Source organism: Pteropus medius, unplaced genomic scaffold (assembly GCF_902729225.1).
Source record: "Pteropus medius unplaced genomic scaffold, Ma_sr-lr_union100, whole genome shotgun sequence".
NCBI lineage: Eukaryota > Metazoa > Chordata > Mammalia > Chiroptera > Pteropodidae > Pteropus > Pteropus medius.
Window position 1 is genome coordinate 1,126,705 of NW_024345479.1, and position 18,463 is coordinate 1,145,167.

The window sequence follows — 18,463 nt, forward strand, 5'->3', positions numbered from 1 at the left end:
CCTATTGCAAGGGGGGGGGTCAAACTCGGTGATCATGCTCTCAATGAGGGAAGTCCAGGACGTGAACTGGGTGTCCCTGAAAGTATGTGTGTGATGGGGCAGAGATAGGAACGAGTGTGAGGTCTGGGCTCGGGAGTGGGCTGGGTGGGGCAGCTTTCCGCAGGGCAGGAGCCTCTGGCCTCTGGCCTCTGGGAGGAGAGAGCTGGAGGCAGAGCCGCCAGGAACTGACCAATGGGGAGAGTGCCGTATTTGGATTCTGGAGTCTGCACATTCCTCGGGGCTCAGATATCCGCCCTCACGCCATTCCCCCTCCCTCCCACCCCGCCCCGGGCATAAAAGGCTCCAGGTGAGATCCTCCGCACTCCTGTCGACTGCAGCTCCTCGGACCAGGATCGCAGTACCCTCCCTCGCCATGACTTCCTACTATCGCCAGTCGTCCGCCTCCTCGTCCTTCGGGGGCCTGGGCGGCGGCACCGTGCGCTTCGGGGCCGGAGGCGCCTACCGTGCGCCCAGCATCCACGGGGGATCGGGCGGGCGCGGCGTGTCGGTGTCCTCCGCCCGTTTTGTGTCCTCGTCCTCCTCCGGGGGCTACGGCGGCGGCTATGCGGGCGCCCTGGTCGGGTCCGACAGGCTGCTGGCGGGCAACGAGAAGGTGACCATGCAGAACCTCAACGACCGCCTGGCCTCCTATCTGGACAAGGTGCGCGCCCTGGAGGCGGCCAACGGCGACCTGGAGGTGAAGATCCGCGACTGGTACCAGAAGCAGGGGCCCGGGCCTGCCCGCGACTACAGCCACTACTACAAGACCATCGAGGAGCTGCGGGACAAGGTGGGCGGCGGCCGGGAGCGGGAAGTGCACCTGCCACGGAAACCCAGCCCTGCGGGCCGGGCGAGGCCCCAGGCGCCGGGGCCCGCTTTCGGCGGGGCGGGAGCAGACCCGTGGTGGGACAGTGGGAGGGCCATGCAGGGTGGGGCAGAGAAGGGGACAGGTGAGAGATGGAGTGGGATAATGGGGCAGTGAGCGGGGACCTGGAGTGGCAGGACAGGGCAGGAGGGACCAGGGCAGGGGAAGTGGAGTGGGGGCATGTGGCGGGGGCGGGGTCGGAGGATGAGGTGGCCAGAGAAAAGGGAATCGGAGGAGTGGGAGGAGATGGCACATGGCTGTGGGCGGCCTTGAGGTCTAGGCTAGGGACCGCAGTCACGTCGCATCAGGGAAATGGAGAGTTTGGCTTGGGAGGAACCTGGTACACCTCGGACGAGCCCTGACCCCTGCTGCTTCTGGTTCGGGGCCCTCTGCATTCCTTTTCTCCTGCGGGGCAGGTCTGGTTTCCGTCAAGCTCAGCCTTAAGCCCCTCCTTCCCGGCCCAGGGGGCCACCTGGGGCTTGAGAGAAGCTCTAGGAAGAATGCGAGAAGAGGCCCGCTGGGGCCTGGCGGGTTAAGGAGAGACATACGCTGAGGCTCCTGGGCAGAGTAAGGGGTGGAGGATGCAGCGGTCCCGGGGGTCTTTGCTCGTGGAGACCTTTGTCGGAGGACCGGGTGTAGCAGCACTTCTCTGTCCTGGGCTGGAGATCGAGGTCTGAGCCACGGGCTCTTACCCAGGCCCCGCGGAGCCTGCGGGGCGGGGACTTGGTCTCCACTCTCAGGGAGGAGGTTGGAGCGCCATCCTGATGATGTGTATGGGAAACCAGGGAGACGTTTAATGGCCTCCACAACACTGCCCAGTGTCCATCACGTGCCTCGCATGGTTCTGGGTGCTGGGGACATGGATCATAATGTAGACAAGGAGAGAGGGCTAGAGATATATAGTGTTTTCACACTTTTAAAATTGTGACCTACAATAGGAATGAACATTTTATGATGTGTCCTCACATCCTCTTTTTCATACACACACGATGAAGATAAAAGTTTCTTGAATCATTCTTACCCTGTTGTGAGTGATCCCTTCTGTTCTGTTTCACTTGGTGACCCGGGGTAATGACTAATGCGGCATGACCCACTCTTTGAAAAATGCTGAATCCAAGTAGCTTAATCAATAGTGTGAACATATGAACACGCCCTTTAGGTCAGAGGGACTTCAGATTGGGGGTGAACTTGAATGAGGAATCCTGAACTTAAGTTCCCACCTCCACGAAATAGATGTACCCACTGACCTGGCAATGAAAGATGAGGGGCAAAGTGCCTTGCACTTAATAGATGCCCACCAAACAACTTCCCTTCCCGGAGGCTGAATGCTTTGAGTTGGGGGTACAGACAAGGGGTAACCCCTACACTTCCCTGCACCTGATTTGCAAATCATTTCCCAGGCACAGGTCTCAGACTCTCCCTAGGCTTACCTGCTTGCCCTCCCCTGCTCACTCCCCACCCCCTACCTTGGCCTCCTAGGCAGTGGTGAGAAACCACTACTTTAGCTCCTGGGCAGGGACTGATTCCAAGGCCTCCCAGGGAGCAAGCCTGCGGGCAGCTGAGGGGTGGCTGGAGCTTGTCCCTAGGGAGTGGGGGCATACTCTCTTGTTCCCCTGTCTCTGGAAAGAAAGTAGGTGGGCAGTGCCAATGTGCCGACCTGGTGCTGACCAGATTCTGCCTTCCAGATACTTGGTGCCACCATCGAGAACTCCAAGATTGTCCTGCAGATTGACAATGCCCGTCTGGCTGCGGATGACTTCCGAACCAAGTGAGCATCTCTGCCCTGGTGGGCTGCAGAAGCCAAGGGGGGTGGGGCAGAGGAGGCCATTCCAGGCCCTTTTGGGGCTTAGTGCAGTGAGGGGACTGAACTCTGCTCTCCCTTATCCCAGCTGGTCCGAGCTCCAGCCCCCATGGTCTCCGGAACCCTGGGGAGGTGGGGAAGTCTTCAGAGGGACAGAGGAAGTGCTGGCTTGACTGCAACTATTTCCTCTGAAAGGTTCGAGACGGAGCAGGCCCTGCGCATGAGTGTGGAGGCTGATATCAATGGCCTGCGCAAGGTGCTGGACGAGCTGACCCTGGCCAGAGCTGACCTAGAGATGCAGATTGAAGGCCTGAAGGAAGAGCTGGCGTACCTGAAGAAGAACCACGAGGAGGTGGGGTTCCCAGCTTCCCAGGGCAGAGGACGCTTTTGTATCCTGTAGCCTCTGACCGTGGCCATGCTTGCTGTACCCTCAGCATGGCCATGGGTGTGGTGCATGGCTCCCAGTGTTCTAGCAGGGGATGGTGGTGACCCAGTCTGTCCCCTCTAGGTCTGCCCTCTGAAAACCAGCCTCTTTTGGCCTGAGGGACAAGGGAGTGACCAGGCTCAGGCCAGAAGGGTCTAAGCCCTGACATGACCATCTCTGCTATACCTTTCCAGGAAATCAGTGCTCTGAGGGGCCAGGTGGGTGGCCAGGTCAGTGTGGAGGTGGATTCTGCTCCAGGCATCGACCTAGCTAAGATTCTGAGCGACATGAGAAGCCAATATGAGGTCATGGCTGAGAAGAACCGGAAGGATGCTGAAGCCTGGTTCACCAGCCAGGTATGAAGGGGGAAGCAGGTGCCCTTTGGGGAGGTGGCAAGGAGAGAGGGCTTGATGCTCCCAGGAGAAGATCTTCCTCAGTGCCTGTTCACTCCACCTTCTCTCTTATTGCAGACTGAGGAGCTGAACCGGGAGGTCGCTGGCCACACTGAACAGCTGCAAATTAGCAAGACAGAGGTCACTGACCTGAGGCGTACCCTTCAGGGTCTGGAGATCGAGCTGCAGTCTCAGCTCAGCATGGTATGTGCCCTCTGCCCTGTCCTTGAAGCCTTGGGCAGCCTGGGCAGTGGCTGTGCCCATGTCTTCCCTGGGAACCAGGCTCCACTGAATCGCCTTCCTTCTCTCTGCCCTCAGAAAGCTGCCCTGGAAGGCACGCTGGCAGAAACAGAGGCTCGCTTCGGAGCTCACCTGGCACAGATCCAGGCGCTGATCAGCAGTATCGAAGCCCAGCTGAGCGACGTGCGTGCCGACACCGAGCGGCAGAACCTGGAGTACCAGCAGCTCATGGACATCAAGACGCGGCTGGAGCAGGAGATCGCCACCTACCGCAGCCTGCTCGAGGGCCAGGACGCCTATTACAACAACCTGCCCACCACTAAGACCGCCTGAGTCTAGCATCTTCTGGGCTTCTTGCCCTCCAGCAAAGGGATGCCCCTGGGTAGAAGCATGGGAAGGGAGGGACTCTTACCTCTGGCTCTCTGCCTGACCTGCCAATAAAACTTTATGGCCCAAAGGAGGAAGGACTTCGGGTTTATTATTTCGGCCCATAGAAATGGGCCAGGCCTTGGCCCTGCTTATATTTTATTTGGACCAGAGTCCACCCTGTCCCAGGAGAGGGAAGGAAGGGTGCTCACAAACTCTGATTGTCAGGGTTAATCTTGTTTGCAGAAGTCGTCATTTATCTAACCTGTTCCTTAACACAAGCTTATGAAATAAAGCATTGCTCCCATTTTACAGAGGGCTTTGGAGAGGTAAAATGGTTTATTGCATACGTAGCTGTTCTAACATGCGGCAGAGGTGGGATTTGAAATTGGTTTTTGCATCCAGATTAGTTTTCTTTCCACTATACTTCTCCAAGGGTTGGCATTTGTATGTATGAAATTAATGTTTACAGAGCACCTTACTGTGTGCCACTTCATTAAAACAACCTTAAAAGGTAGTAAGTAAGAGTTGCATCTTATAAAATAGGAAACGAGGCCGTGTAGCAACTACATGGCAGAGTCAGGACCAGAAGCCAGGTTTCCCGATTTGTAACCCACAGTGCCAATTCCACACCCCTCCTAGGATTGACACCACTTGTGCCAGGTCCTCGGTACATTTCATTCTAGCTCCATGTGAAGGCCTCGCACTGGGATTCCCTGGGGCAGTTCTTCCTGACATTTCTTCCCTTGACAGAAGGAAAAACCGGGGCTTTGGGGTCAGAGCTTGCATAATGGGGACAGGCATCCTGCTCAGTGCAAGCCTGGCGAGTGTGCCTGCTGCGCGTGTCAGTGTACGAACAGGCACTAACACATTCGACCATTCCCAGGCAGTCTCGCAAATGTCACCTACACCCACCAGCCCATACCTGGGCTCAGAGCCTGGAATGGGACCCAGGCTTTACCCAGACCTCTCACACAGATCCCCAACCGGGCTCGCCTAGGGTCGTCTCGCCTAGGGTCGGTCTCAGGTCAGCCTCGTCTCAGGTCAGCCTCGGGCCAGCTAGGGAAGCAAGTCCCAGCTTCCTAGTACGACTCCGAGCTTGGGTGGGGATGGTCCTGCCCCTGGGGTTTACAGCTCAGCTGCCAAGAACTGAGGCCCATTAAAGGTAAATGATTCCCACTTCGCCTTGGCTGAGAGGTTCAGGCTGAGTGGATCTGTTCAGGCCCTATGGAGATGGGCAGGTCAGGGCCCAGACCCTTCTGGCCTGAGCCTGGTCACTCCCTTGTCCCTCAGGCCAAAAGAGGCTGGTTCCTGTGAGGGAGAGGGACAAGCCAGGAACACTACCCCCACCCCAGAAGGTCAGTAGGAGAATGGAATGCCTATTGCCTGGAGCCCAGCGTCATTCTAAGGAGGCCTGTGACCCTGTCATTCCCTTACTAATCTTGAAGGAGGTGCTCTTTCTGCCATTTTTCTTGGGGCCTTGGAGAATTTCATTAGTTTGCTCCAAATCATACAACCGGTGACCCTAGAGTCTAGCTCTTTCCCTCTCACCTGCTGCAGCCTTGGGCCAGGAGCCCCTTCTGCCACCTCCCCAAGCTGTTCTGTTCTGGCCTTAGCATCCACAGCCCCCTCTCACTTCTCAAGAGGCCTTAGAACTACCGGCCAGAGACCTGGCTGCACCCCCAGGTTGGGACTTCCCTGAGATGTTTGTACCCTGTTCATGAAAGCCTCTGTTGTCACAGCTGAAATCTCCCATGCCCCAGAGGCCCCTGGAATGTGGCTGAAGGGCGGGGTCTGGACCCATACAGGTGGGGCAGGTGACTGGGTCACAGGTCTGAGTGTTGAGAATGAAGCTGTTCTTTGTGTGTGTGGGTGAGTGGGGGAGGGCAAGGGCGGGGACACTTTCCTCTCTCAGTCTGAGAGCTGAAACTAGGGGTACCCTGTTGACAGAAACGGCTGGAATAGCTACGAGGGAGAGAGAGGAAGGGGGAGGAGAATTGGGGTGCAGCGAGGTCTTGCCATCCCTGTTAGCCATATGACTACTTCTGTTTGCAAAAGGCACGTCCTGTCAGCTGTATGGCTCCATCCCTGAGTCAGATGGGCAGGAATTATTTCCATTTTCTGGATTGGTAGACTGAGGCTCAGAGAGAGCCATTACCCAAAACCACATATAATACAGGAGAAAGGAAGAATGCAAAGGTAGGTGTCTAGGCCCCAGGTCATGTGCTCTGTCCCTAGCATCTCCCTTGGGGGTCTTGGTGGTGAGTGTGGATTCTATCATTTATGGAGACCTCTCTCTCCATGTGCCATCAAATGCTCATGGCCCTGGAGCTAGGGTCCGTGTTAAGGCCCAACTTTTAAAAAAATCTTATCGTGGGAAAACATATCCTTCACCATTTCTAAGTGTACAGTTCAGCGGTATTAAATATATTCACATCGTTGTGCAACCATCACCACCATCCCTCCTCATAACCTTTTCTCTGCAAATCCTGTAAAACTGAAACTCTCAACCTATTAAACAATAACTCCGCGTTTCCTCCACCCACCCAGCCCCGGGCAACCACCATTACGCTTTCTGTCTTCATGATTTTAACTACTCTAAGTACCTCATATAAATGGAAAAATGGCCCAATTTCAAGTCAGGAACCTGGCTCAGAGAGGTTGAGTCACACCCAGAAGTGGAGTCCAGTCCTGGCTTTTTCCACGGGGCTGCATCACCCGATCCCAAGTTAAAAAGACCATCTCTAGGGATGGCCTGTCTGTAGCGGACAAATTTCTGAAACTGACACAGCATCCTGCTTGGGGCGGGGCCCGGGGCTTCAGCCTCAGCCAGGCCAGACGGAGCCTGATCTACGCCCTGGCCAGCCACCCTCACCTGGCACAAATGCACAGGCCCCACGGCCCCACCTAGACCTTGAGCTCACAGGAGCTGTTGGGATCAAATCAACAGGGGTTTGTAACTGGGGCAGCTGCCGCCCACTTGGGCCTGAGAGTGGAGGGGAAAGCCACCCTGAGGGGCGGCTGGAGGGGAATCAGCGTGCAGGAGAAGGGTTGGCTAGGGTCCAGCCCTCCTTCGCCCCAGGGTGATGATGTGTAATTGTTCCTCTGTTAATTGCTGGGGCCGTAATGTCTGCAGAGGCTTTAATGAGCTATGGCTGATCTGACTTTGATTATTTTTCTTTTGGAGGAAGACAATATCCTCCCACCCATGAGACAATACCACACTGTCTGGGACTAGCACTTAGAGGCTGGGCTCGCTGTGATGCTGGGTGAGGAGGAGCCCATGCCCACTCACCCAGGCCGGTGGTCCCCCTCCCACTACCCCAATTCAGGTGCAGGAATATGGGGTCTGTGGGAGAGACCCTCTTTTCCTGTCCCTCTGTGTGGGGGTCAGAAGACCCACTTGAGTCTTGGCCTTGCCCCTTACCTTGTACAAATCACTTCTCTCTGAGCCCCGATTTCATTCCTTCTGAAACAGGGCCAGGGATCATCTTCTGTGAATTAGGATCAGAGCGGGTGTTGGATGCAAAAGCATGTCGTAAACTGATGTGTGCAGTGGGAGAAAGGGGATACTGTTATTACAGTAATAATAACAACGGCCTGCATTGCTTAACTGGCACTGGCCGTGGAAGACTATGGAAGAGCAGTGCTGCTCACAGGACGTGGTGTGATGCCCAAGGACAAAAGTCCCTCCTGGTGAGGGTTTTTGGGAGTCCCAGGTGATGGACATACATGCACTCCACTATTCGGCCTCTCAGAAGATGGGGAGCCAGGAGGAGGCAGGAGGGAGGCTCTTGGGCCTCGGGGCTTCCCCGTAAGTGGGCACTGCAAGTGCCCCTCGCCACAAAGAAGCCGAGACTTAAAGGCAATGCATCCGAGGTGTCACAGGCAGTGATTGAGAGAGGCGGGACTTGAACCTTGGGCTGGGGGACCCCAGAGCCCTGTTAACTTCACCGTGCTGCAGCCCTGGGCCGGGAATCCTCCTGACTCTCCAGCTCAGGCTTGCTGACTTCTCCAACCCCTGTCTTCCCTAAGGACTGGAGCTAAAGCCGCACCTCCAAGTGGCACTCCTCACAGGTATCTGGTATCCCTGTCAAGCCAGTCCCTGAGCTGGTGCCTGGGAAAAGGGCTCCCCTCTCTGGCCTCAGCATCCTGCTCTGTGAAGTGGTGCCTCTGCCTGCAAGATTTCCCCGGTTTGCCTGCCAGGCCTCCCTATCTCCTCCCTTCCCATAGCTCAGGCAAGTAGAGCCTCTACATAGGGTCTCTCCCCAGCTCCACAGGACAAATGGGGTTAATCTGGCCCTGCTGTGCAGCAACATGCCTCTCCCGGAGAAGGCAAGGGCTTCCTGAAACTCGCCCCTGTCTTATCTGCAGAGGTTTGCCCCGACGTGTCCCAGGAGCAAGCAAAGTTTCAGTGACATGTGTGGTTGGCAGGGGGCGGGATTATCAATCAGCCCCTTGTCAGCCTCAAGCCTGCTGGCTTTTGTGAGAATGCCAGTGTAGTGGGGCTGGGGCTAGAGGTGGAGGAGAGGTGAGGGGTGGAGGAGGAGAGTCCATTTGCACCATTAGGGAAGTGACAGATGCTGGCCTTTTTGGTCACCTCAGCTGGAACTTGACTTGAGACCCCTGTCGCTGTCCTCAGCCTGTCCCCAAGGGCCCTTCGTGTGCCTCTGTCCATCAGTCCCCAGAGGCCATGTCTTTGCTTGAGCCCTGTAGGCACACACAAGGGGACTGTGAGGGGGACAATACAGAGCAGTGATGGGAACTGAGAGCAGGTAGCTGGACACCTAGGGGTGAGGGTCCCAGCTGAGGGCAGAGAGTGGCCCGAGCTGCTCTGGTGCTGCTGTGGTGTGATGCGACTTTGCTCCCCGTATTCTGCAGTGTAGAGATGAACCTGAAATCCAAGTGTTAAAACCATGGCTGGAGGCGAAACACCATCTTTCATTCTGAATCATCTCTTTTGTTGCATTAAAAAAAAAAGAAAAGAAAAATCACACATTGAGGCGAGTAGGCAGCTGTGCTTGTCAGGAATGCAGAAGGAGTTGGCTTCCCTTTGGGGGAGGAGACGTGAACCCACAACACCCTCCAAGGGGTACATAAGGAGCCCTGGGCTGGGGGGTGACAGGCGTAGCACTTTGGTTTCAGGAAACCTGTACCTCCTGCCAGAGTCTCTTGTGCTCTCTGAGAACTCCTCGGCTGCTGCCTGGCCATGAGCACCACGTTTCTGCAGACTTCTTCCTCCACCTTTGGGGGTGGCTCTACCCGGGGGGGTTCCCTCCGAGCTGGGGGAGGCAGCTTTGGTGGAGGGAGTCTCTATGCAGGAGGTGGAGGCCGAAGTATCATGGCTTCTTCTGTGAGGTTTGTCTCTTCAGGGTCAGGAGGGGGCTCTGGAGGAGGCATGAGCTATGGCTTCGGTGGAGGGGCTGGTAGTGGTTTCGGTGGAGGCTTTAGAGGTAGCCTTGGAGGTGGCTTTGGTGGGGGTTTTGGCGGTGGCATTGGTGACTTTGGTGGTGGCGATGGCGGCCTCCTCTCTGGCAATGAGAAGATCGCCATGCAGAACCTCAACGACCGCCTGGCCTCCTACTTGGACAAGGTGCGCGCCCTGGAGGAGGCCAATGCCGACCTGGAGGTGAAGATTCGTGACTGGCACCAGAAGCAGAGCCCGGCCAGCCCAGAGCGTGACTACAGCCACTACTTCAAGACCATAGAAGAGCTGCGGGACAAGGTGAGTCCTCGGGGGTCAGCGGGATGGGGCAGGTGACTGGTGGCCTGCACATGCGTCTCTAACATCAGTGCTCCTTGAAGAAAGCCTTTCCTGCCCGGGCAATGACTGCTGGTGTGTGACCTTCGCAAACTTGGAGCGTGGTATGGATGTCGGCACACATGCACTCAGCTTGGCAATGTGGGGTGAATCCTGGGGATCTGGTCAGGACCAGCGGGGGCCGAGGTGGGCGCAATGACAAGGAGCCGTCACTCTCCCTGCCCCGGACTCGGGCTCCCTGACACGGGCTCTGTATGTGTCCCTTTGCTTCTTTTGCAAGAACGATGAGTGTAGCTTCGGGAGCCCTGAGTGCCTCCTGCCTCATCCTCCGAGGATGTTTTTGGTGCCAAAAGCACTGTTGGGACTTAGGAGACCTGGAACTCACAGGCTCTGCCACCCACCCACTCACTCACCCTTCCACTTGCCTGTACCGGTTTCCTCAGCTATGATGCCTTCCTCAGCTGCCCAGCCTCGGTGGTCAGATGGCCTGAATGCCTGTGTAGATCTGTGGGGCTGTGTCAAAGTGTGCAGGAGACCGGTGACCCCGAGCTGTTCAAGGGGAGGTTGGTGGAGTGTCCCCAAGGGGATTGTTGTCACAGTGCCCTGTACCTTACTAGTCTTGTCTGGTTATTTCTCCCAGGCAGTGCTAGACAATCCTGGCTCCTTGGTCTGTCATGTCCTGGAGACAGGGGCAGACCAAGTAGTGAGTACTGAGATAAGGCTGGACTCTGCCCGAGGACCCTATAGGCTTCTGTTGGTGGTGGCAGAGGAGAAATTGTCAGTGGGGGCCACAGGTAGGGAGAGCAGCAGGAAAGAAGAAGGGACCCTCTTGACACCAGCTCCCCGTCTCCTGCAGATCCTGGCAGCCACCATCGACAACTCCCGGGTCATCCTGGAGATAGACAACGCCAGGCTGGCTGCGGACGACTTCAGACTCAAGTGCGCTCCTGCCTCCCTCTCCCTTCTGTATCCCTCCCCGCCCCAGCCCTGCTTTCTTGGCCTCTCTCCCTCCCCCAGCTCAAGCAGCCCAGACCCCTCTCCTTTCCTTATTTTTGGTTCCCGCTCTCTTCTAGGTATGAGAATGAGCTGGCTCTGCGCCAGAGCGTGGAGGCTGACATCAACGGCCTGCGCAGGGTGCTGGACGAGCTGACCCTGTCCAGAGCCGACCTGGAGATGCAGATCGAGAGCCTGAATGAGGAGCTGGCCTACCTGAAGAAGAATCATGAGGAGGTGGGGGTGGCGAGAGTAGAGCTGGGCTGCTGGCGCCTCCTCACAGCTGGCCGAAGGGCTTCGAGTTTCAAAAATGCACCTCCCCTACTAAAACAGGGGTCCCCATGGAGAGGAAGGGCCATTGTTCTCCGGTGACACAGACCCTTTTCCTTCTCTGATCTTTGGCCAGGCCAGGTGGCCGGGGGAACCGTCGTCCCGATTTGTTTTACGAGTTCATGCAAAGGCCCTACTGTTTTGAGGTCTTCCCTTGGTAGCACCTAGAGAGGGAGAGAAACCCCCAGAGCTGAGGGGCCCATGTGGTCAAAAGTCCTCCTGAGCAGTGGGAAACAGAGGCTGGGAGGGTACGGGGGAGAGCCAAGGTCATGCAGCGAAGTAGGGACAGAGCCAGGATTGGCATATGGGGGACCCCAGGCTCTCCACTCTCTCTTCTGCCCTCTGTGTCTAAATGGGCCCCACCTACCCTGCAGGAGATGAGGGAGTTCAGTAGCCAGCTGGCCGGCCAGGTCAATGTGGAGATGGACGCAGCCCCAGGTGTGGACCTGACCCGCGTGCTGGCGGAGATGAGGGAGCAGTACGAGGCCATGGCGGAGAAGAACCGCCGCGATGCCGAGGCCTGGTTCTTCAGCAAGGTGGGCCTGACCTCCTAGCCTTCCCTAGCTCCCCAGGGCTCCCAGGAGGCCCACGGGCTCATTACTCTGTGTGCGACCTACAGACCGAGGAGTTGAACAAGGAGGTGGCCTCCAACACAGAGATGATCCAAACTAGCAAGACAGAGATCACAGACCTGAGACGCACCATGCAGGGGCTGGAGATTGAGCTGCAGTCCCAGCTCAGCATGGTATGGCCACCCCATCCCACCCCGTTCTACTCCACCTCACCCCACCTCACCCCAGTCTCTTCCACCCTCCGTGGTTGGTTAAGCCTTAGCATTCCCAAGCCCCCCAAAAGGAGGTTCCCTGCATGCATTCAACACCTCTCCCCATGCCCCCAGGGGCTTCCTTTTAGCCTGATGCGGTGTCTGTTGATCTGTCGCTCCATCAGAAAGCCGGGCTGGAGAGCTCGCTGGCGGAGACGGAGTGCCGCTACGCCACGCAGCTGCAGCAGATCCAGGGGCTCATCAGCGGCCTGGAGACCCAGTTGAGTGAGCTGCGCTGTGAGATGGAGGCTCAGAACCAGGAGTACAAGATCCTGCTGGACATCAAGACGCGGCTGGAGCAGGAGATCGCCACCTACCGCAGCCTGCTCGAGGGCCAGGATGCCAGGCAGGGGCAATGTGCAGAGGGAGGAACGAGGGAGGGGCCGGTTGTGGTCCAGGTGGAGAATCATCTTAGGGATTCAGCAGCAGTGCCAGAGAACTGGGCATGAGGAGAGAGGGCTCTGGATTCTGTGCTCAGGCCCTCGGTTGTTACCTTGGGCAGGTTATGTCACCTCTCTGGACCTGTGTGTTTTCTGTAAATGACAGGGGTTAGGCTAATGCTGATTCTATTCCATACATGAAACAGGTGTTATTGTAGGTTAGAATCTATCTGCTTGGGGGGTGGCAGATCTGGGTAGGCTCTCAGCCTCTGGAGAAGTCAGATGTGGGGGCGGTGATGGTGTGGGGGCTGGGGAGGACCGCTGAGCCAGCCACCAGGGCCTCCCATTGGGCAATCTGAGCTCCTGCCTTTGCTTACATCTGTTTCCCCCTTTTCCAGGATGGCTGGCATTGGCACCAGAGAAGGTAAGTAGGCTTAGCTCTTTTCTAGGAGGAGGGGAGCTGTCAAAACCATCATTCTCTTTGGAATGGGGAGGAAGGAGAAAGAAGTCAATCATCCCAGTAGAGTGAGGACATGCCCATTCCAGTTGACACCTCTTTTCCAGTGGAACCCTCTGTCAGCCCCAGTAGAGTTGGGGTTAAAGATTTACTGAGAAACTTCCAGGTCAAGAAGCCTCTGTCCAGGTCCCACCTTCATGGACTTATGCCAAAATGCCCATGATTACTTCCTGTTAATGTGCAGTTAAAAACCCTGCCATTCTTGCTCACTGTGGGGCATACGTGCCACCACCACCACCCATCTCTATGATGAGTAGTTCAACAATAGCCTTTCTGGCAGCTCTTGAAGGATTGGCCAACGGCCATTCTCAGGGGTACTGTCCAGTTCTTCTGGAGCTCAGCCAAGGTCCTGGCCCCCTTGGGAGTGGAGGGGATGGAGAGGGTCCCCCAATCTAAAACTTGCTCTTTCTTTCGACAGCCTCCCTGGGAGGCGGCAGCAGCGGCAAACTCCACATCAACGTTGAGGAGTCAGTGGATGGGAAGGTGGTTTCTTCCCGAAAGAGAGAAATCTAAGCGCCTCGTGCGGGACACACGTTCCCCACCAGTCCTACCTTCCCGAGGCTTAACAGAGGACTGGCTAGAGGGGCTGGAAAAGTAAACTCATTTCTGTCTTCAAAGGGTCTAGCTCAAGAGGGTCCCTCATCTCCTAGTCCGGAGCTCTGGATGCTCCCCCTCCTTCTGCCCTCCATCTCTCCCCACCTCCTTTAGAACAGGGAGGTGCAAGCAGCAGCTGTATTGTGTCACGAGTTCATTTTTACTGTATCTGTCCATGCAATAAAGAATCGCTTCTCCTTTTGCAAATATCTTTTGGTAGCATGTCCAGTTTTTCTTGTCGGGGCCTTTGAGGAGGCCCAGGGCACACATGCTGACATCTCCCCCAACATTGTCCTCTTCCTCGCATGATCATAATTCATTCTTTGAGGTGCCCAGGGAGCCTGGGACAAATCCAAGCTGCTCAAATGAGTTGCTCTTCTGGTTTACTCCATTTGGTGATCATGGAAGCAGGCGATGAGGGTGGGGTGGGTTGGTTCCTTGAAGCAGTTTTGTGCACTTAGCCCAGAACTTGACACATTGACTAATTATTTACGGAACGAAGGCATGGATTGTATTGGTTCACCGCTGTATGGTTGGCATGGTGCTAGGCACACCCACCCATGGATTTCATTTAACATTCATAACTATGGGCGGCCAGGATTGATTACTTGCATCTTAGAGATGAGGAAACTTGGAGATGAGATGAGCAACTTAGAGATGAGGAAGTTGGGAAGATGTGTGGCTTGCCCAGTGGCCTCATGGATGGATAATAAGCGGCAGGGCTGAAACTGGGTCCGTGTCCGTATGACTCCAAGACCAGGGCTTCTTCCAGGACCCTAGGCCCCATCTCTTCATAGCTCATTTCCAAGACCCTACTTCTCGCTTCTTGCCCTCACCACATGTGCTATTTGAACCTTCCCTTTTTTTCTAGCCAGGCGTACCTGACCTCCAGGGTGGCTGAGCCAATTCCCATCTCTGCTCCCGTGCAAAGCTGGCTCTCATCCCCCTGAAGCTGCTATTTCCTCTGAAAGAGACACTTAAAATGCTCAGGATGAAAGACACCACCTCCAGGAAGCCCTCCCCGATTTCCCTAAACTTCAATCCAAAGCAACACCGACTCCTATTGCCCTTCTCAGTCCAAATCCCACTCTCATTCCCCTGTCCCCAGCGTCTCCACCTTTGGGCCCATTAGAGCAGCTGCATTTACGCACACCTGATTTGTCGTCTCTGGTCTGGGTCTGGTTCCTCTGAGATTCTTGGCCCTGGAGAGAGGGCAGGGAATGAGGAAGTAGAGAATTCTGGGTGCCGTGCTGGGTTCGGGTGAGGATTGAGAGGAGAAGGAGAGCTGGTTTCTTAATCCTGCGGGGGAGAGAAGTTTGGGGGTACTTCTGTTATCTTGAGAATCAGATCATTTGGGGGGAGAGCCAAGCCCTCTGAGAGGGCTCCTTGAGTCTCTCTGGGTGAAACTCCTTGCCCAGCAACCCTCCGTTGGAGAGAAGGTGGCATCTGCTTTCTGGGGGAGATTTAATCTAGACTATGTCTCTTGAGTATACACTTTGAGGCCAGGCTTCCCTGAGGCTGGAGGAAGGAGATGGAATTTATTAAGTACCTACACTGTGCCAGCCTCTGGGCAGGGCATTCAATGGATGGCATCTCATTCACTATCTCAGCAGCTTTGTGAAGGCCGGTCGGTCTTTGGCGTCAGTTTTCAGAAGAGGAAATTGAGGCCCAGGGAAGTTAAGTAGCATGAACGAAGTCATAAGCTGGGAAATAGTGAAACTGGGTTGAGGCCGTCTCTCTGATTCCAGACCCTTGCTTTAGCCTTGATGTCACGAGGGTGACCGAAGATGGCCACGCCTTTCTTACGAGCGTGGGCTAATCTGAAACCCACTTCTTAACCTCTGTGGGTAGCCTTTTCAAGGGTCATACAGCCGTTATGGTTAGAAAGATTGTCCTTTCAGCTAACCTTGGTTTCTCATGCCGAGGTTTAAGCTCACGCTGAAGCCCAAAGCACCAGGTGCCATGTCCTCAACATTCTGGGAACAGTTAGGCTCCTTTTTGAGACTTGGACCCAACAGCCTGGCTGCTGTTCCTGCCTCACCTCAGACCTCTGGGCCTCTGTCTCAAGCCTTCTAAGCAGCCAGCAAAGGGTTTTCTCAGTCTTTGTTTTGCAAGAATAACCACTTTGATGCAGAAAGGCAATGTGGGGCTTGGCCCTCCTCCTGCCAGCCTTCTCTCAGAGCAGACCTCTGAGCTGGAAGAGAGGAAGGCTGTTTCTCTCTCCTTGGGGTGCCCATTCCTGCTTTCCTGGGATTCCGGAGGGGCTGTCAGAGAGGTCTTTGGACTTGCCAAGTTGTCCCCTGCCTGACCCTGGAATGAGATGCCCGTGCCCAGGGATAACTCATGCCTAGCTGAGCCCTTAAATAGTGTGCCGTAGAGATTGCCGCCTTCTGCCTGCCCCTGGGCTGAGGTTGGGCTTGGATCCCAGCCAATCTGGGAGGCATGTAGCCTTTTTCTTTCAGAGAGAGGGTGGCTTTGGGACTAAGGATTAGGGCCTTGGGCGTGTCCGCTGTACAGGTTGGGCTTCCTAGAGCAGGCATGGGGCATGCCTGCCACTACTCTCTGAGGACTTTGACGGGTTGCTGTCCCTTCTTGGGTCTCGGTTTCCCCCCCTTTAAATTGAAGAATCTGTCTGGGCATGGTGATCTTGAAGATCCCTGTGAGTTAATCTGTGTCCTTGGACTTCAGAGGGGAGTCCGTACTGTGAGAGCTGTGACAGCAGGGCCATGTCCACTCTATGCCCTGTTGTGTCTTCAGAGTGGGTGCAAAATAAAATCTTGTTGAACTAATTTATGCACTTAGTCTCCTTTGCTTTTTCCTGCCCTTAGACATGGCTCTGGATGTTCACTAGTATCTTGGGTGTGTGCCCATCTGGTGGTCACTCATCCCTCCATAGGCAGCTAGTGGCAAAGGGAGAAATGAGAAGCTGGCAGCTTTTCCCATGAGATTTGGAGCTGGAGCGACTCCACTGGATATTGCTCCCGTTTGCCACTCCTTCTCACCCAAATCCAGCAGACGGTGTACCCCCGAAACAGCTTCTCAGGCCTTTATGAAGAACTTTCCTCTGCCAGGAGCAGTGCGCAGAGGTTTATTAGACAAAGACCTGTCGTCAGGAAATGTAAGACTGAGTGGGCAAATAAGATAGAGATGCCACCAACTGTCACTTGTCTGGTTGCTGTGGGCACTGTACCGGCTGCAGAGACCAGAGAGGGAGGCAAAACAATGTGTTGACACAGGATGGAGTCCCAGAAGAATTCTCGGACTGGTCATTTAACAACTATGAGCTGGCATTTCCTCATTTGTAGAAGGGAAGGAGAAGCAGCCGTCCTCCTGCCAAGCTTCTCAAATGCTAACTCATCTAATGCCTGTTTTTTAGTTTCAGCCACTGAGGCACTGAAATGTTGAGTGACTTTTCCAAGGTCGCATAGCTAGTCGATGGCAAATGTAAGGTTGAAACTCAGGCCCACCTAATTCAAAGCCTTTGCCAGCCTCTGGGAAGCCCTGGGGGATATAAAAAGAATTTTAGAAAGCTGGGTGCTATAGAAACGTAAGAGTCTGAGGCATTAAGGCTAGTCTGGAGAAGGCTCTTGGGGACCGCTGTGCCAAACAGGCGTTTCTGAGGGTGGGGAGCTGCCCACAGGGCCTCGGTCTGCTATCTGGGGAGGGTCTGCCTTCCAGGAGAGGTCCCTCCCCTGGGGAAGAGCCTCAAGACCCTTTGGGAAGTGGGTCAGCCATCCTGGCTCTGGGTCCCTCGTGGTCCAGGGAGAGAAGTAAAGAGGAGGGAGGAGCCCGATCTCAGGTCTAAGCAAGGAACCCTGGATTAGGAGCTTGGGGACAGGATGCAAGCCTCAGCTCTGCAGATGAACAGTCTAGCGACCACAGACAAACTTTTGAGAACCAGAGACTCAGAATGGAAATTGCTGAAGGAAACTTAGAAGTTATTTCATTGTAAGGCCCGTGATGAGTTGGAGGTAGAGCTGGAAATCCAGACATTTCTCCTTGTTTCCCACTGCTTTGGGCCTTGGCCCTCTGGGCCTCAGTTTACCCGCAAGTAAAATGATGGGGTTGGATGGGAAGGTTCCCTAGACAATCCTGGCTCTGACATTCATGTCGAGTGGGTACCCCCACAAGCCCCGAGCTTTAGTGCTCACACCAGAGACAGACAGCAGACGGGCTGACCCATCAGACCAACAGCCGCTGTGGGAAGCAAGACCATACACCAGCCAGGTCTGGGATGATGGGGTCCTGAAAATAAAGATGATATCACAGGACAACTTTGCTTGGATGGGATGGTGCTAACACTGGCCTGAAAGGGATTTACTAGGCAGTGGTTAAGGGCACAGACCCTGGAGCCAGAGGTTTAAATCTTGGCTCTAACCAATCGAATTTAGGTAATGTATGTAACCTCTCTGGGCCTCAGTTTCCTCACCTGAAAAAAAGGGTATGACAAAAATAATAGAGTTCTTTTGAGGACCAAGTGAGGCCATGCATGTAGTGTGTTTAACACAGTGTTAAGAAATGTTAGCTAGTGCTATTTCATTATCTTTTAACACAAGTAGAACACCCAGAGATCATGCAATGAGTTCATAGTAAGGCTCCAAGACAACATGAGGTTGGGTAGACAGAGCCAGAGGCCAGGTTTAAATCTTGACTTCATGGTGACTTTGGCCAAGTGACTTGGCCTCCCTGGACGCCAGCTGCCTCATCTGTAAATGGGGCCCATAAAACCCTGTCCATTGTCGTGTGGACTTAGTGACCCGTGCTCAGTGCAGCCTCATTTGCTGGGGGTGCTCGTGAATGCTGCTTTTCCTCTCTTTCCTGGAAATGTTATCGGGGAAGGGACTGAATTTGGTGTCATTTTGTCAGAAAGCAAAACAAGAAGCTCAAGTAACTGGGTCCCCAAGATGGGCTTCTCCCCAGCTTCCTCCAGGAGGGCCC

At 55.1% G+C, this 18,463-nt stretch overlaps 2 protein-coding genes across 2 annotated transcripts; both read left to right on the top strand.

Moving 5' to 3' along the window:
- Window positions 1-367: 367 nt before the first annotated feature.
- Window positions 368-4,221, top strand: KRT19 (keratin 19). Its single transcript, XM_039873517.1, has 6 exons — window positions 368-829; window positions 2,590-2,672; window positions 2,901-3,057; window positions 3,324-3,485; window positions 3,600-3,725; window positions 3,840-4,221. Exons 1-6 carry the CDS (start codon window positions 413-415, stop codon window positions 4,092-4,094), a joined length of 1,200 nt encoding a protein of 399 aa, XP_039729451.1. The 5' UTR covers window positions 368-412; the 3' UTR covers window positions 4,095-4,221.
- A 4,448-nt stretch (window positions 4,222-8,669) lies between these two features.
- KRT15 (keratin 15) lies at window positions 8,670-13,736 on the top strand. The gene is made up of 8 exons (XM_039873514.1): window positions 8,670-9,852; window positions 10,745-10,827; window positions 10,962-11,118; window positions 11,586-11,747; window positions 11,831-11,956; window positions 12,160-12,380; window positions 12,813-12,838; window positions 13,350-13,736. Exons 1-8 carry the CDS (start codon window positions 9,337-9,339, stop codon window positions 13,442-13,444), a joined length of 1,386 nt encoding a protein of 461 aa, XP_039729448.1. The 5' UTR covers window positions 8,670-9,336; the 3' UTR covers window positions 13,445-13,736.
- Window positions 13,737-18,463: the final 4,727 nt, after the last annotated feature.